We start from the raw sequence: 18,067 nt of genomic DNA, 5'->3' as shown, positions 1-18,067 counted from the left end.
TTTAAACTTCCCATTTTGTTCATGTATTGTTTTCCTGATTCATCTCAATTGTTTTTCTGTGTTTTCTTATAACTCATTGAAATTCCTTAAAACAGCTGTTGTCAATTCTTTATTGGGTTAATTGCAGATATACATCTCTTTGGGATCAGTTACTGAAAGATTATTGTTGTCCTTTAGTGGTGTCATGTTTCCGTGATTTTTTATGTTCCTTGAAGTTTTGCATTGCTGTTTTCACATTTGAAATATCAATTACCTCCTCCAATCTTTACTTACTGCCGTTGGGAGATAAATACCTTCCATGATCCTTGCTAGGGAATCTAGGGCTTTCTCAGACCTTCTGTGGGTACACCTGATCCATCTTCTTGCTCTTTCTTGTGGCAGAATTCTTAAGCCTATATGCTTTCTTTCAAACTTGCAAAGCATCAGGTTGGGTGCTGACAGCCTCCCCTTTTGTTTTCCCAAAAGCGCAAGTTTGTGGTCTCTCCCTAGCCCATAAATTTGGTGTGGTTTTCTGTGCATGCTCACTAGTTGTCTGTCAAAGCTTCCTTTCACTGCTGCCATTGGCAGCATGCACAGGGACCTGGCCACAGGATGGGTGTGTGTGTAGGTGAGGCATGTAGAATGCTGAGGGTGCTTGTGAACCAGTTGGAGGCATGTGTGAGTGAGGTATCCCCAGCAACTCATGACAGGCTTCTTAATTTAGTCTCTAATGCAGTTAATAGGATTCATGTTCCTTTAATTCCCTCCAAGAGTCCCACTTGCCTCTCTCCTAGCCTTTTCTTGCCCTTATCATGTAGATCAAAATTTAGTCCTCTGAATGCTGTCAGAGAGAAATGGGGTTCTTTGTCAGTATCCTGCACAGCTGGATGCCAGCTTTGGAAGCCAGCTCTCACTTTACCCTGCGAGAGAAATCATGGGCTGAAAAGATGTCTTTTGGCCCTAAGCTGTGCTGCCTTGGGGATGGGTGATGTGAATAAAGTCAAACTATTCCTCTTCCCCTCTCCAATTCATCCAAACTATTTGCTCCGATAGTATGTTGGAAATTCTCCACTGGGAACCTGAACTTCCCCAAAGGTTCTCTTGTCAATAGTGATTGTCTCAAGTGATATCTTCCAGGGGCTCCTGGACCATGGCCAAGAGGGTTTGGAGCCAGGTCAGGGGACACTTCAGAGCACACAGCCAGGACCAAGGTCTGTACTTCCATTATCTGATACATGGCAGGGCAAGACTCCTGTGTTTCTTGGCATATGGTGCTGGATCCCACAGCTCCCAGAGGGCACTTTTGCTTGTAGATAGACACCAAATTGTTGTTAGGAGCAGGGGAGACACGAACAAAGGATATCTTATTCAGCCATGATACTAGTGTCACTACTACATATACTCCTGGGGAAGTCCCTTCCCTTCTTTGGGCCTCTGTTTCTTCTTCTGTACAATGAAAAGTTTGTAAAAGATTGAATCCAAGAACACTTCCAACTTTGTCATTGGTTTATCAGCCATTAAAACCTTGATGGGAATTGGTTTATTTGATGTTTCTAGCGATGAAAACTTCCCGAGAAAATTCATGGGACTAGGACCCCCATGTATATATAATAGTGAGGCCTCTGGTTGCAAGTGACAGAAACCAACTCAAGATAGTTTGGGTAAAAAGGGAGAATTCATCCCCAACATATAGGAAGGGAGAAGTTATGGAACCCTAGGGAAAGAATAGAGCTGGGTCTCAGGAAAGAACTGAAACTAGGAATAGGAAAACCTTCAGGGATTGTTCTCTACCCATTAGGTTTAGGTGATTGGTAAATAGGGTGGTTGGTTTATGGCCTGGGCAGACACTCCAAAAGGTGTTCTCTCCACCTACATTGTTGAGTTTTTTAGAGGCAGTGTTTCCAGAAGTGGGGGGAATGTGGGCTTATCCAGATGTGCCTGGTCCTGAGGGGTGATCTCATTGAAAGTCTCTAGCCCTTGGGTATGGGGCAATGTGGATACATAAGCTCCTATGTATCTGAGAGAAGCAGGAAGAAAAAGAGGTGTGTGTGACAAACTTTAGTTTGTGTGAAACAAAATTTGTGTGACAGCAAAACCACCTTCCTGGAGCTTTTTTGCTGGTCTGGGATTCAGGGTTGGCCACAGACTGGCTCCCAACAGACAATCCACAATAGGCTTTCTGCTCCCAGTCAATCTAAAATGGGAAAGAAGAGGCAATGAATGTCCTTGCTAATAAGGAAATCTCAGAGTGGAGTTGAGGGATGTGGCAGGGTTTCTGGCCACACGTTAATACCCCCCACCCTCATCTACCCCATAAATATAGAAATCTAACTGGTGAAAATAAGTCTGAGGGTTTAGAGCAAAGAAGCTTTTCTGGGTAGAGTATGAGTGGCACTGGGACTGCCTAGTCCCATTCCAAAGTGTTCTCATTTCTCAGTGACTTTCCTCATCTCTTTGTTGCAGAGTGAAAGTGTCCCTAGGCCAACATCTCAGGGCTCCAGGCTTCCATCAGGATGGTGGGTGAAGGCCCCTACTTTATCTCAGATCTGGATCGGCGAGGCCAGCGAAGATCCTTTATAGAAAGATATGATCCCAGCCTAAAAACCATGATCCCAGTGAGACCCTATGCAAGGTAAGCCAGGAGAAGGTTTGGAGGGAGGGCCAGGGTATTTTCTAGCCCATCAGGAAAGTAGGCACTGGTCCTGTTCCCCCATGCTGCTGCTCTATATGCTTGTCCTTTTGTTATCCATCCATGCATCCATCCATCCATGCATGCATGCATCCATCCATCCATCCATCCACTACTTCTTTACTCCTTTTGTCCTTTGATGAGAGGGAGACAATAGCCAATGTTTAAGGAGAGCTTTCAATGTGCTGAGACATGTTCAGGTACTTTATAAACATGGCCTCTTTCACTCTTCAAAACCACCATGGACGTATTGTTATTTTATCTGATTGGTGAAAAAGTGAGGCACAGAGAAGTTAAGTAATTTGCAGAAAGTTCATCAGTTAGCTTTTTCTTTGTAACACACAAACTTTCTGACTGCTAACACTTGCCATTTAATTAGCTTACAATTTTATGGGTGGGCCAGCAACCTAGGCTGAGCTTGGCTGGGTGATTCATCTTGTTTTGATTAAACTTACTTATAAATATCCTGAACTGCAAGGTGGGTGTGCTTCACAGGGTCAGTTGGCTGACAATGGGGCAATTGGGGCAAGTGGGTCACATGGGCTATCAACCCCCAGCAGGGTAGCCTGGGCTTGATCACTTAATAGTACAGTAGCCCGCCAAAAGGATGAGTTGAAAAGTATAGGATTTCTTGGGACTCAGGCTCAGAATTGGCATACCATTTTTTTCATAGCATTCTATTGGCCAAATTAAGTCACAAGTCAGCACAGATTCAAGGTGTGGATAAATAGACTAAACTTACTGGTGGAAGCAGCTGCAAGTTCACATTACAAGGGGCTGTTATACAGATGGGGAGAGAGAATTGGGTCCATTTTGAACTGCAGGATAGTAACATATGCAGGCTGACTTTTAAGCTCACACTCATAACTATAACATTATATGATATGATATGCTATTATTATATTAATCATAATATTTTAAATGCTGCCTCTTCTACATAGAAAGGGCCCTGTGTCCTGTTCTCTGAACAGTAGAAGGCCAAGTGGCATCTCTATAGTGAGGTGACACAGCACTGCTCTCTCCTAGAATCTCTGGACCAAGGAATCACCTAGAGCCATCTAAAAGGAGAGGTAAATGTTGAAAGCTGAGGGAATAGGTTACCATAATTAGTCCCAGGCAGGAAAGTGCTAACTACCCACTGTTCTGGTTAAGTTTATAATTGCTTTGTGAACAGGCAATGTGGGCTGCTGCTTAAGAGAGTGATAGGACCTTGGAGTTAGCAAGCAGTGGGTTTGATTTCATGCTGTACCATTGTAAAAGTTTGGATGAGCACTTTAACTTTTTTTTAATTTTATTTTTTTTTAATTTGCATCCAAATTAGTTAATATAGTGCAACAATGATTTCAGGAGTAGATTTCTTAATGCTCTTACCCATTTAGCCCATCGCCCCTCCCATCTCCCCCCCCCAATAACCCTCAGCTTGTTCTCCATATTTAAGGGTCTCTTATGTTTTGTCCCCCTCCCTGTTTTTATATTATTTTTGCTTCCCTTCCCTTATGTTCATCTGTTCTGTGTCTTAACGTCATCATGTGAGTGAAGTCTTTCTCTTGTCTGACTAATTTTGCTTAGCATAATACCCTGTAGTTCCATTTACGTAGTTGTAAATGGCAAGGTTTCATTCTTTTTGATTGCTGAGTAATACTCCATTGTATATATGTACCACATCTTCTTTATCCATTAATCCATCGATGGACATTTGGGCTCTTTCCATACTTTGGCTATTGTTGATAGTGCTGCTATAAACATTGGGGTGCATGGGCCCCTTCGAAACAGCACACCTGTATCCCTTGGATAAATACCTAGTAGTGCAATTGCTGGGTCATCCGGTAGTTCTATTTTTAACTTTTTGAGGAACACTCCATACTGTTTTCCAGAATGGCTACACCAGCTTGCATTCCCACCAGCAATGCAAAAGAGATCCTTTTTCTCTGCATCCTCGCCAACACCTGTTGTTGCCTGAGTTGTTAATGTTAGCCATTCTGATAGGTGTAAGGTGGTATCTCATTGTGGTTTGGATTTGTATTTCCCTGATGATGAGTGATGTGGAGCATTTTTTCATGTGTCGGTTGGTCATCTGGATGTCTTCTTTGGAGAAGTGTCTATTCATGTCTTTTGCCCATTGCTTCACTGGATTATTTGGGTTTTTTTGGGTGTTGAGTTTGGCAAGTTCTTTATAGATTTTGGATACTAACCCTTTATCTGATATGTCATTTGCAAATATCTTCTCCCATTCCATCAGTTGCCTTTTAGTTTTGCTGATTGTTTCCTTCCCTGTGGAAGCTTTTTATTTTGATGAGGTCCCAATAGTTCATTTTTTTTTTGTTTCCCTTGCCCCCAGAGATGTGTTGAGTAAGAAGTTGCTGCGGCCAAGATCGAAGAGGTTTTAGCCTGCTTTCTCCTCGAGAATTTTGATGGCTTCCTGTCTTACATTGAGGTCTTTCATCCATTTGAGTTTATTTCTGTGTATGGTGTAAGAAAGTGGTCCAGGTTTGTTCTTCTGCATGTCGCTGTTCAGTTTTCCCAGCACCACTTGCTGAAGAGATTGTGTTTATTCCATTGGATATTTCCTGCTTTGTCAAAGATTAGTTGGCCATATGTTTGTGGGTCCATTTCTGGGTTCTCTATTCTGTTCTATTGATCTGAGTGTCTGTTCTTGTGCCAGTACCATACTGTCTTGATGGTTACAGCTTTGTAGTATAGCCTGAAGTCCAGGATTGTGATGTCTCCTGCTTTGGTTTTCTTTTTCAAGATTGCTTTGGCTATTCAGGGTCTTTTCTGGTTCCATACAAATTTTAGGATTATTTGTTCTAGCTCCGTGAAGAAGGCTGGTGTTATTTTGATAGGGATTGCATTGAATATGTAGATTGCTTTGGGTAGTGTCAACATTTTAACAATATTTGCTCTTCCTATCCAGGAACATGGAATCTTTTTCCATTTTTGTGTGTCTTCTTCAATTTCTTTCATAACCTTGTATAGTTTTCAGTGTACAGATTTTTCACCTCTTTGGTTAGATTTATCCCTAGGTATTTCATGGTTTTTGGTGCCATTGTAAATGGGATTGATTCCTTTATTTTTCTTTCTGTTGCTTCTTTGTTGTTGTATAGGAATGCAACCGATTTCTGTGCATTGATTTTATATCCTGCCACCTTGCTGAATTCATGAATCAGTTCTTGCAGTTTTTTGGTGGAATCTTTTGGGTTTTCTATGTAGATTATCATGTCATCTATGAAGAGTGAAAGTTTGACCTCCTCCTGGCTGATCTGGATCCCTTTTATTTCTTTGTGTTGACTGATTGCAGAGGCTAAGACTTCCAATACTATGTTGAATAACAGTGGTGAGAGTGGACATCTCTGTCTTTTCCTGACCTTAAGGGGAAAGCTGTCAGTTTTTCCCCTTTGAGGATGATATTAGCGGTGGGTCTTTCATATATGGTTTTTATGATCTTGAAGTATGCTCCTTCTATCCCTACATTCTTGAGGGTTTTTATCAAGGAAGGATGTTATATTTTGTCAAATGCTTTCTCTGCATCTATTGAGAGGATCATATGGTTCTTGTCCTTTCTTTTATTGATGTGATGAATCACATTGGTTGTTTTGTGGATATTGAACAAGCCCTGCATCCCAGGTATAAATCCTACTTGGTCATGGTGAATAATTTTTTTAATATAATGTTAGATCTGGTTGGCTAATATCTTGTTGAGGATTTTTGCATCCATGTTCATCAGGGAAATTGGTCTATAGTTCTCCCTTTTAGTGGGGTCTGTGTCTGGTTTTGGAATCAAGGTAATTCTGGCTTCATAGAAAGTTTGGAAGTTTCCTTCCATTTCTATTTTAGGAACAGCTTCAAGAGAATAGGTGTTAACTCTTCCTTAAATGTTTGGTAGAATTCCCCTAGAAAGCCATCTGGCCCTGGACTCTTGTTTTGGGGGAGATTGTTTATTACTAATTCGATTTCTTTACTGGTTATGGGACTGTTCAAAATTTCTATTTCTTCCTGTTTCAGTTTTAGTAGTGTATATGTTTCTAGGAATTTGTCCATTTCTTCCAGATTGCCCATTTTATTGGTGTATAATTGCTCATAATATTCTCTTATTATTGTTTTTATTTCTGCTGTGTTGGTTGTGATCTCTCCTGTTTCATTCTTGATTTTATTTATTTGGGTCCTTTTCTTTTTCTTTTTGATAAAACTGGCTAGTAGTTTATCAATTTTGTTAATTCTTTCAAAGAACAAGCTTCTGGTTTCATTGATCTGTTTTACCGTTTTTTTTTTGGTTTTGATAGCATAAATTTCTTCTCTAATCTTTATTATTTCCTGTCTTTTTCTGGTTTTGGGTTTTATTTGCTGCTGTTTCCAGCTCCTTAAGGCATAAGGTTAGGTTGTGTATCTGAGACCTTTCTTCCTTCTTTAGGAAGGCCTGGATTGCTATATACTTTCCTCTTACGGCTGCCTTTGCTGCATCCCAGAGGTTTTGGCTTGTGGTGTTATCATTTTCATTGGCTTCCATGTACTTTATAATTTCCTCTTTAACTTCTTGGTTAGCCCATTCATTCTTGAGTAGGATGTTCTTTAGTCTCCCAAGTATTTGTTATCTTTCTAAATTTTTTCTTGTGGTTGATTTTGCGGTTTATAGCATTGTGGTCTGAAAATATGCATGGTATAATCTCGATCTTTTTGTACTTGAGGGCTGATTTATGTCCCAGTATGTGGTCTATTCTGAAGAATGTTCCATGTGCACTGGAGAAGAATGTATATTCTGCTGCTTTAGGATGAAATGTTCTGAATGTATCTGTTAAGTCCATTTGGTCCAGTGTGTCATTCAAAGCCATTGTTTCCTTGTTGATTTTTTGATTAGATGATCTGTCCATTGCTGTGAGTGGGGTGTTGAAGTCCTCTACTATTATGGTGTTACTATCAATGAGTTTCTTTATGTTTGTGATTAATTGATTTATATATTTGGGTGCTTTCACATTTGGTGCATAAATGTTTACAGCTGTTAGGTCTTCTTGGTGGATAGACCCCTTAATTATGATATAATGCCCTTCTTCATCTCTTGATGCAGTCTTTATTTTAATGTCTAGATTGTCTGATATAAGTATGGCTACTCCAGCTTTCTTTTGTTGACCATTAGCATGATAGATGGTTCTCCATCTCTTTACTTTCAATCTGAAGGTGTCTTTAGGTCTAAAGTGGGTCTCTTGCAAACAGCATATAGATGGATCTTGTTTTCTTATCCATTCTGTTACCCTATGTCTTTTGCTTGGAGCATTTAGTCCATTGAAATTTAGAGTGAGTACTGAAAGATATGAATTTATTGCCATTATGTTGCTTGTAGAGTTGGAGTTTCTGGTGGTGTTCTCTGGTCCTTGCTAGTCTTTGTTGCTTTTGGTCTTTATTTATTTGTTGTATTTTTTTCATCTTTTCTCCTTTCAGAGAGTCCCCCTTAAAATTTCTTGCAGGGCTGGTTAAGTGGTCACAAACTCCTTTAATTTTTGTTTGTCTGGGAAATTTTATCTCTCCTTCTATTTTGAATGACAGCCTTTCCGGATAAAGAATTCTTGGCTGCATATTTTTCTGAGTCAGCACATTGAATATATCTTGCCACTCCTTTCTGGCCTGCCAGGTTTCTGTGGATAGGTCTGCTGCAAACCTGATCTGTCTTCCCTTGTAGGTTAAGGACTTTTTGTCCCTTGATGCTTTCATGATTCTCTCCTTGCCTGAGTATTTTGTGAATTTGACTATGATATGGCTTGTTCATGGTCGGCTTTTGTTGAATCTAATGGAAGTCCTCTGTGCTTCCTGGATTTTGATGTCTGTGTCTTTTCCCAGGTTAGGAAAATTTTCTGCCGTGATTTTTCTCACACAACCCTTCTACCCCTGTTTCTCTCTCTTCTTCTTCTGGGGCCTCTATGATTCTGATGTTCCTTTTTAATGAGTCACTGATTTCTCTAACTCTTAAATCATGCTCTTGCCTTAATCTCTCTCTTTTTTCCTGCTTTATTATTCTCCATAAGTTTGTCTTCTATATCGCTGATTCTCTGTTCTGCCTCATCCATCCTTGCCATCGTGGCATCCATTTGAGATTGTAGCTCAGTTATAGCATTTTTAATTTAATTCTGACTGTTTTTTACTTCTTTTATCTCTGCAGAAAGGGATTCTAATCTACTTTTGACTCCAGCTAGTATTCTTTTTTTTTTTTTTTTTAATTTTTTTTTCAACGTTTTTTATTTATTTTTGGGACAGAGAGAGACAAAGCGTGAACGGGGCAGGGGCAGAGAGAGAGGGAGACACAGAATCGGAAACAGGCTCCAGGCTCCGAGCCATCAGCCCAGAGCCTGACGCGGGGCTCGAACTCACGGACCGCGAGATTGTGACCTGGCTGAAGTCGGACGCTTAACCGACTGCGCCACCCAGGCGCCCCTCCAGCTAGTATTCTTATTATCATGATTCTAAATTCTGGTTCAGACATCTTGCTTGTATCTGTGTTGGTTAAGTCCCTAGGTGTCATTTCTTTGTGCTCTTTCTTTTGGGGTGAATACCTTCGTTTCATCATTTTGAAGGGAGAAAAGGAATTAATGAGGTAAAAAAATTAAAATTTAAAAAATATTAAAATTAAAAAAATTAAAAACAAATAAACAAACTCACACACACACACAAATTGAATAAATGATGCTAGATCCTAGGTGTGTTTTGGTCTGAGTGTTCAAAGTGGCTTGATAGATTAGAGAAAAAAGGGGAAAGAAAGAACAAAAAGGAAATCATTTGAAAATCTGAAAAAAATGAATACACGGAAGTAGACTAAAATGAAATGATGGAAGTAAAATAGAATTTGAAAAAAATCACACAAAAGTAAAAAAATAGTAAAAAAGTTGAAAAGTATTTTTAATAAAAATTGAAAATAAAAATGAGTTTTTCTCTCTCTGTATTCAAGAAAAAAAAAGAGACAAAAAAAGAGAAAAAAGGAAAAAAAAAAGAAAGAAAATTGAATAGATGTACCAGTGAACAAACTGAAATGTGACTGAAATTACTTCATTTTCCCCTAGAAGTCAAACTATGAAGCGCTTTATAGTCCATAAACTAAGCGTGTGGAGAGACTTGTGTTCCTGAAGAGCAAGGTTGGCCCAGTTGGGCGGGGCTTGGTGTAACGGTTCCATTCTCCACCAGACAGTGCTGTTTAGCTTACTGGGGTGGATTGTTGTGGCACTTGTAGGTGTGTATGCACATGCACGGGAGTGGTGAAAATGGCATCACCCAGCTACCCAGTCTCTCGTATCAGAACTCTGTTCTCCCCGATCAGCAATCATGCACCTGTCCTTTGTCTTTGGCTTCCATCCACTCCCTGCTTTTACACAGTCTGTGACCAAGCCCCAGGCAGCACCTCCCTCCTGAGTTTTGTCTCAGATGTGGCTGTTTTTCCAGACCCCTTACTTCTGAGGGACTGCAGATTTGACCCGTTCTGCCCCTCTGTGGAAGGGTCTCACCGAGCAATGACCAGGTGCTGGCCACACCCAGGAATGTTTGTGGGACCGTGCTGCTGCTCATGCCCAGAGACTGTGGCCAGTTGCCAGACTGCCCCAGAAAAATTCACGAGATAGTTTAGCAGCAGCGTTTCAGGGATTATGGAAAATCACAACACACATCTGGCACCAGCCTTCACCCTTAATGACCTTGTTCCAGCACCAGCAAATGTGGTTGTTCTCCCAGGTTCACTGGGACCTTGCCTTTGGGGGACCAACACAGCCTCTACCAGGTGTCCTCTCAGCAGGGGAACCAACTATCCCCGTGTGGCCTTAAGACCTCTGGACTCCACTCTGTTCCTGGAGATTCACCCTTCCCACCAGAGCACTGCCAGATATTGAGCTGTGGAGTTTCAGACTCTGTGCTCCCCCTGTTTATAGAGTCTTAATGGAATTTAAACCCTCTCCTTTCTCCTTTCTCCCTTTTTGGTTCAGTCCCTGCGGATGTTTACACTTTTTCACTTTCTCTCCAGCTGCTTTGGGGGGGGTGCTTTTCCTGTACTCTCCCCCATCTCCATCCTCTCTCTGCATGCAAAAGTGGCTCCCTGCCCTCCACAGCTTCTCTCTCCCCTAGTTTACCTCTCTGCGTGAGTACCTACTGAGTTCTGTGGTTCAGGTTGCACAGATTGTTGTGTTAATCTTCAGATCAGTTTTCTAGGTGTGCAGGAGGTTTAGTGTTGGTTTGGCTGTATTTCATGGATGCAAGATGCACAAAAAACTTCCAGCTGTTCTGCCATCTTGACTCCTCTCCTCCAAGCACTTTAACTTCTTTATGCCATGATGTTCTTGTCTATGAAATGGGATCGTTATACTAACCTTCTGCACTCCCACTTATTTGTTGTAAAATTATACAAGGTAATGCAAGACTGTATCATAAAAGCCATATTTTAGGAAATTTAACTACATGCTGGGTACATATTACCTTGTTAATAATATCTTAGCTTGGGTTCTCCAAAAGCAGAGCCTGAGTCAAGAATTTGGATGCAGGTAGCTCATTTAGGAGGTGATCCTGGGAACAGGAGGGAATATTTAGGGGAAGTGAGGCAGGGAATGACAACAGGTGTCATCAGTATCACTGCTGTAGGAATGGGGGCTGGATTCTACTACGTCCTCCTGAGAAAGTGCACAATTTTCCACCCGAAGGATGAGGGAGTGCATTTATCCAGGGGTTCCTATACTCCATTAGTTAAGATTTGTCCCTGGGGGCATCAACCCCTGCAATTTTGAGCTGCACGTATGCTTCTGAGAAGGCACTGAAACAGGTGGTGAAAAGAGACACAGCTTGCATTTGAGATGGGACACTGTCAGCTTGAGCCTTAGCTTGCATGACATTGTCCCCTATAGCTGAGATCAGGGGTACATGTGACAAGAGGCTGTGACCCAGGGCATCCTGACAGCATCTGCTACAAATATAAAGCTGTTGCAAGGTCCAGAATATACTAAACATTCAGTGACCAGTAGATATTACTCTATGTCTCTGACTTTGTTCTGTCTTAGATGGCTAACTTCTCAAGGGCAAACACGAGTTTTTTCCTCCTTTATTTCCTCTTCCTCTTCTTTCTTTTCTTTTCTTTTCCTCTAATGTTTGCTCTTTCTCCTCCTTCTCTTTCTTTTTCTTTGCTCTCCTTTTCCTCCTGTTCCTTTCCATTTCTTTTTTCTCCTCCTCTCTTTCCTCTCTCTCATCCTTTTTTACCTACTAGCTAATATTTATGTAGCCATAACATTTTAAATGTATTAATTCATTTCATCATCACAATAAATCATGAGTTTGCATCCAGCATTTGCCTGTTTAGGTAGCCTCCCCCCGACATGGTGGCATGTCCTGCTCTGCACCTTCCCCATCTTCCTGAGAGCACAAGACATGCACCTGACTTCTAATAATCAGCTTATAGGCCTTAATTTCCTCATGACAAATGGATCAGTTACCCTCTTTCCCATGGTCATGAGGCTCTTGAAAATTGGTAAATTTTCAACACTGGCTCACTAAAAAAATTCCCTGGGTTTGTAGCATTTATTGATTTTTATGGTGTGAATACTCCTACCATTGGCAATTTCAAGCCAATGTGATGCCACTGAATGCAAAGTTGGGAAGGGATGTGCAGTATCACCCTGTTATATGGTATTTCTACCATACAGATAAAATAGATTTACATGATCTAAACAGCATAGATACTGGTAAAATCTAATAAAATAATTAGGAAATTATGAGTTTCAAATAGTTATTACCTTTGTCCTTAAGATAATTTATTTAAAATTATGTGATTTTTAATATTGGCTGTGTTTAGCAACTAACTTGCAAAACTCCTGGAAGTCTTACAATCAACTCTCACAGGTGCTATGAGCTGGTTCCAGTATATACCTCTGCTCAAAGGGATAATGGGTGGTAATCCTGGATTCTAAGTGTGGCTGTGGTTATTACTATAGTTAAGAACTCAAGTCAGGGACTCAGGAAAATGGCAACTATGCCCTGGAATGCAGAGTGTCTCATTTGTCTTAGGCTGGCACCCAACCCTGTGGATGATGCAGGACTGCTCTCCTTCGCTACATTTTCCTGGCTTACACCAGTGATGGTTAGGGGCTATAAGCATACACTGACTGTGGACACCCTGCCCCCGATGTCACCATATGACTCATCGGACACCAATGCCAAAAGGTATGAGGATTCACTTGGGTCACCTCAGGAGAGGAGCTCACCCTATGAAGAGCCCTTTGTGTGCACCCATTTCCTGGGTGTGGAAATGGACACCTCCAGGTCACTGGTGGCCCTCCTTAGTGGCTGCTCTGTAAAGCAGGATTGGGCTGACTCAACTTATTTGGGGAGGCAAGAATTGGGGAGATTTGGTGTGTAAAAAGGATTGATTGAGAGTTACAGCCTGAGGCTCAGGACCATGCTGGCTGGGTTGTTGATGAATTGTAGGAGCACTACATCAGGATGAGGGTGACCAGAATTTCACTTCACACTGGCCAGACCCACCTGGGCTGCTGCTCCAGGTAGCTCTAGGCATTGCATTTTGCTTTAAAAATCATTTTTGGGATTTTGGGGCACTTGGGTGTCTCAGTCAGTTGAGCGTCCAATTTCAGCTCAGGTCATGATCTCACAGTTTGTGAGTTCTAGCCCTACATCAGGCTCTGTGCTGACATTGTAGCCTGGAGCCTGCTTTGGAGTCTGTCTCCCTCACTCTTTGCTCCTCCCCTGCTCATGCTCTGTCTCTCTCTATCTCAAAAATAAATAAACATTAAAAAATCATTATTGAGCTTTTATATTGCAAAATATGTTTAGGTTGAACCAAATGAAGCCACCAATATTTGACAGTTTTGACTTGCAAAAAATGTAACTTTCACTGATTCTACCTAATTAATATTCATTCTAAAAATGTTAAAGCAACAAACATTTAAGAAGTGGGAGTATCCTCACCATATTCCAACTCTGCTCCCCAGAGGTCAGCATTGTTAAATGTTGGTGTTGATGTATCCAGAATTTTTTCTACTCTGGTTAAACACACTCTGTGCGCTGATCTGCTGATCAGTACCTCTTCTTATTCCCCCTACTTACATGTCATGGGTTTTTTCTTTAAACACAGTGAAGCACACTATATAATATTTAACAGTTTTGCTGTTTTTAGTAAGCATTTACAAACACTTTTCTATGTCAGCATAAGTATAAAGACATTAATTCTTTCTACCATCTGCATTGACCTTTAATGTTGCTATGAATCATAATGTCTTAGTGGAAAAATTCTCAAAGACTTCTTCTGCACTTGTTTCTTCTGGGAGTCTTCTTATCTTTGGCCACATGGGGTGAAGTGCAAGGCATTGCCTGAAGTGTGTGCTCAAAGGGATAGGAGCTTTAATCATGGTCGTGCAATTGTTTCTACAATTGTGCTTTCCCTCATCTGTGTGCTGTATACATTTAATTCAATGGAAGTTTCCCAAAATCTACAGTCCAGAGCAAGTTGCTAGTGAGCTCAGAGAGAAGGGGCTGGACTGGACCAGTGCCTGTGTAGTACTGGATTTTCCTTCTATTTCTCTGGCCAGTACTTCCTGTCTGTTTTTAATGTTTCCTTCCATCTACCCAGCATCAGTTTGGATCCTCTTCTCTTCCATTCTATGCCTGTTCCTAGGTGAACTTACCCACTTCAAAGACAACACCATATGCAACCTTAACAACAGGCTACTTCAATCCATGCATCGCTTCCAGACTCTGAATTCATATGCTCTGCATCCAATTGGACAGCTGCACTTGGATGACTCACAAGCATCTTATATCTAAAGCTGTGTTCTTTTTTAAAATTTATTTTTATTTTTTTTAATTTTGCTTTTTAATTTACATCCAAATTCATTAGCATATAGTGCAACAATGATTTCAGGAGTAGATTTCTTAATGCTCTTACCCATTTAGCCCATCGCCCCTCCCATCTCCCCCCCCCAATAACCCTCAGCTTGTTCTCCATATTTAAGGGTCTCTTATGTTTTGTCCCCCTCCCTGTTTTTATATTATTTTTGCTTCCCTTCCCTTATGTTCATCTGTTCTGTGTCTTAACGTCATCATGTGAGTGAAGTCTTTCTCTTGTCTGACTAATTTTGCTTAGCATAATACCCTGTAGTTCCATTTACGTAGTTGTAAATGGCAAGGTTTCATTCTTTTTGATTGCTGAGTAATACTCCATTGTATATATGTACCACATCTTCTTTATCCATTAATCCATCGATGGACATTTGGGCTCTTTCCATACTTTGGCTATTGTTGATAGTGCTGCTATAAACATTGGGGTGCATGGGCCCCTTCGAAACAGCACACCTGTATCCCTTGGATAAATACCTAGTAGTGCAATTGTTGGGTCATCCGGTAGTTCTATTTTTAACTTTTTGAGGAACACTCCATACTGTTTTCCAGAATGGCTACACCAGCTTGCATTCCCACCAGCAATGCAAAAGAGATCCTTTTTCTCTGCATCCTCGCCAACACCTGTTGTTGCCTGAGTTGTTAATGTTAGCCATTCTGATAGGTGTAAGGTGGTATCTCATTGTGGTTTGGATTTGTATTTCCCTGATGATGAGTGATGTGGAGCATTTTTTCATGTGTCGGTTGGTCATCTGGATGTCTTCTTTGGAGAAGTGTCTATTCATGTCTTTTGCCCATTGCTTCACTGGATTATTTGGGTTTTTTTGGGTGTTGAGTTTGGCAAGTTCTTTATAGATTTTGGATACTAACCCTTTATCTGATATGTCATTTGCAAATATCTTCTCCCATTCCATCAGTTGCCTTTTAGTTTTGCTGATTGTTTCCTTCCCTGTGGAAGCTTTTTATTTTGATGAGGTCCCAATAGTTCATTTTTTTTTTGTTTCCCTTGCCCCCAGAGATGTGTTGAGTAAGAAGTTGCTGCGGCCAAGATCGAAGAGGTTTTAGCCTGCTTTCTCCTCGAGAATTTTGATGGCTTCCTGTCTTACATTGAGGTCTTTCATCCATTTGAGTTTATTTCTGTGTATGGTGTAAGAAAGTGGTCCAGGTTTGTTCTTCTGCATGTCGCTGTTCAGTTTTCCCAGCACCACTTGCTGAAGAGATTGTGTTTATTCCATTGGATATTTCCTGCTTTGTCAAAGATTAGTTGGCCATATGTTTGTGGGTCCATTTCTGGGTTCTCTATTCTGTTCTATTGATCTGAGTGTCTGTTCTTGTGCCAGTACCATACTGTCTTGATGATTACAGTCTAAAGCTGTGTTCTTGATCCAGGGCCCCAACCTGATGATGCTCTTCTCTTCTTCCTCTTTTCCTCTTCTCAACAAACTCCATTCACACAGTTGATCAAGTCAGAAAGTTGGGATCCTTAATCTTCCTTCCCTTTTCTTCCCCATCTGGTTCATCAGTGCATTATGTTGTCTCTTTTCATCTTTCCCAAAATTCACTTTCTTAAATCCAGGCCACTTCTCCCGGATGTCACAGTCTCCTGCTGTGGTCCCCTGCTTTAGCCTTTGTTCCTCCCTATAATAATCCACTAGTCTCACAGCTACCAGAATGCTCTTTTAGATATGTAAAATATCTTATCACTAGGGCTTAAAAACCTGCAAAGCCTTCCTTTGCTCTTGAAAAGAAACCTAAACTCCTTTCTCAGAACTACGGGTCCCACGGGGTTTTGTTCTGCCTCACCTCCCAGTATCATGTCAGTCCTTCTCCTTCAGCACACTCCTGTCTCATTGCCCTTCTTTCAGATCTCTGAGATGGACAAACTCCTCCCTGTCCTAGGGAAGATTATTCTGGTCCTTCCTCTGTGCCTCTTTCTTTCTTTCTTTCTTTCTTTCTTTCTTTCTTTCTTTCTTTTATCGGAACTGGTGTTGTGCCAGAGATGGGCACTAGGAGCAGGAAATGAAGGTCTGGAAAGTGCCCAAGTGTTAGATACCAGCCTGTGCTTGTGCCAAGGCTTTGCCCCTGCCCCTCCTGTATCCCATCTGCCCTGGAAAAGAAGAAAGGAGAGTCACTGTTGCTTGTGTGGAGCCACCACTGCCAGGGATGAGGGTTGTGCTGAGCACCTTTGTGAGGTTTGTCCATTGAAGTAGCTTCAAACAGCAAGTGGAAATGTAAGTCCCTTTCCTTCTTCCTGTTCTTTCATCACAGATTTCAAATCCTTTGGGATGAAGAGGTGGAAAGGGTGGGTCCTGAGAAAGCCTCTCTGGGCCGAGTGGTCTGGAAATTCCAGAGGACGCGTGTTTTGATGGATATTGTGGCCAACATCCTGTGCATTATCATGGCAGCCATAGGGCCGGTGAGTGAGGGTGGCCCTTCTTCTGCCTTGTCAAACAGGTCCCCAGACTGACAAAGAATGTCATTAGCTACTTTCTCTACGAGCTGGTGGGTTTAGCACATTGTCATTATCTTTGAGCTCCTTGGGGGCAAATTTTCATAAAGCTAATCCTTGTCAAGCACAGCAGCAACCACTGAAATTAATTAAAAAGTTTGCCTCATAAAATCAGTTTGCTGACATTATCTGAGGCTTCCTATACCAACCTCAACCTCCAGCGGCCCTCTCCTCTCTCCATTGTGCTATTTTACAGACGGTTCTCACTCACCAAATCCTCCAACAGACTGAGAGCATTTCTAGGAATGTCTGGGTTGGCATTGGCCTGTGCATAGCCCTTTTTGCTACTGAGTTTACCAAAGTGCTCTTTTGGGCCCTTGCCTGGGCCATAAATTACCGCACAGCAATCCGGTTGAAGGTGGCCGTCTCCACCCTGGTTTTTGAAAACCTGGTGTCCTTCAAGACGCTGGCACACATCTCTGTTGGAGAGGTAAGCTGGTCCAGAGTTTAATTTTAGAAAACGAAATCCTAAATCCTGACTCTGAGTGAGATGTACTTCCTGGATAATGCATATGACTTCCTTCTATTTTTCCAATGTCCTGCCCATTATATCCCATCTCCCTGCTAAGTGAAGTGAGGAAGACTCAAAACATGAGAGGAATTCAATGAAGGGAGGGCTCTATTCAAGCTGGAGAATTTGGAAATTTTTCCCTGTTCGAGTTGAGGTGGGGTTTTGGGATGACCTTATCCAATCCCTTTGATTGTTAGTGAGGACACTGAGGCAGTAAGGAACACATCACAGGCATTTAAAGAAAATGAATGAACAATGGATCCAATAATTCTGATTTTATAGTATTTAGGGTGCCAAAGCCATAATAAAGACTACACTTACTGGACTTCAGAACTTATATATTCTTAAGCCCTTGAATCTTAGTAATAAGATTCTTAGCATTTACACAATAAAATTTTCTTAGTCAGGGGAATCCCAGGTGGCATGAGGTAAGGGACTTTCTTCTTTCTTACAGTTGCTCTTTCAGTATGCCTAAAGCATCTTATGATGAACTCAGCTGCATAGAAAAAGAAATTCCAAAATA

General features: G+C 41.3%; 1 protein-coding gene across 2 annotated transcripts in view; it reads left to right on the top strand.

Moving 5' to 3' along the window:
• LOC131499080 (ATP-binding cassette sub-family C member 12) overlaps positions 1-18,067 on the top strand; it is a 174,680-nt gene that overhangs the window by 95,709 nt on the left and 60,904 nt on the right. For both annotated transcript variants that reach the window (XM_058706806.1, XM_058706801.1), the window contains exons 1-4: positions 2,446-2,611; positions 12,680-12,835; positions 16,793-16,940; positions 17,230-17,463. In XM_058706806.1, the coding sequence (XP_058562789.1) occupies positions 2,493-2,611; positions 12,680-12,835; positions 16,793-16,940; positions 17,230-17,463 (657 nt within the window). In that variant the 5' untranslated portion in view covers positions 2,446-2,492. Of the gene's footprint in view, positions 2,612-12,679; positions 12,836-16,792; positions 16,941-17,229; positions 17,464-18,067 lie in introns of those variants that run through there.

Source organism: Neofelis nebulosa, chromosome 17, assembly GCF_028018385.1.
Source record: "Neofelis nebulosa isolate mNeoNeb1 chromosome 17, mNeoNeb1.pri, whole genome shotgun sequence".
In the NCBI taxonomy this organism is placed as follows: Eukaryota; Metazoa; Chordata; class Mammalia; order Carnivora; family Felidae; genus Neofelis; species Neofelis nebulosa.
The sequence above is the reverse complement of the archived record's forward strand: the minus strand, read 5'-3'. Positions and strand labels throughout refer to the sequence as shown.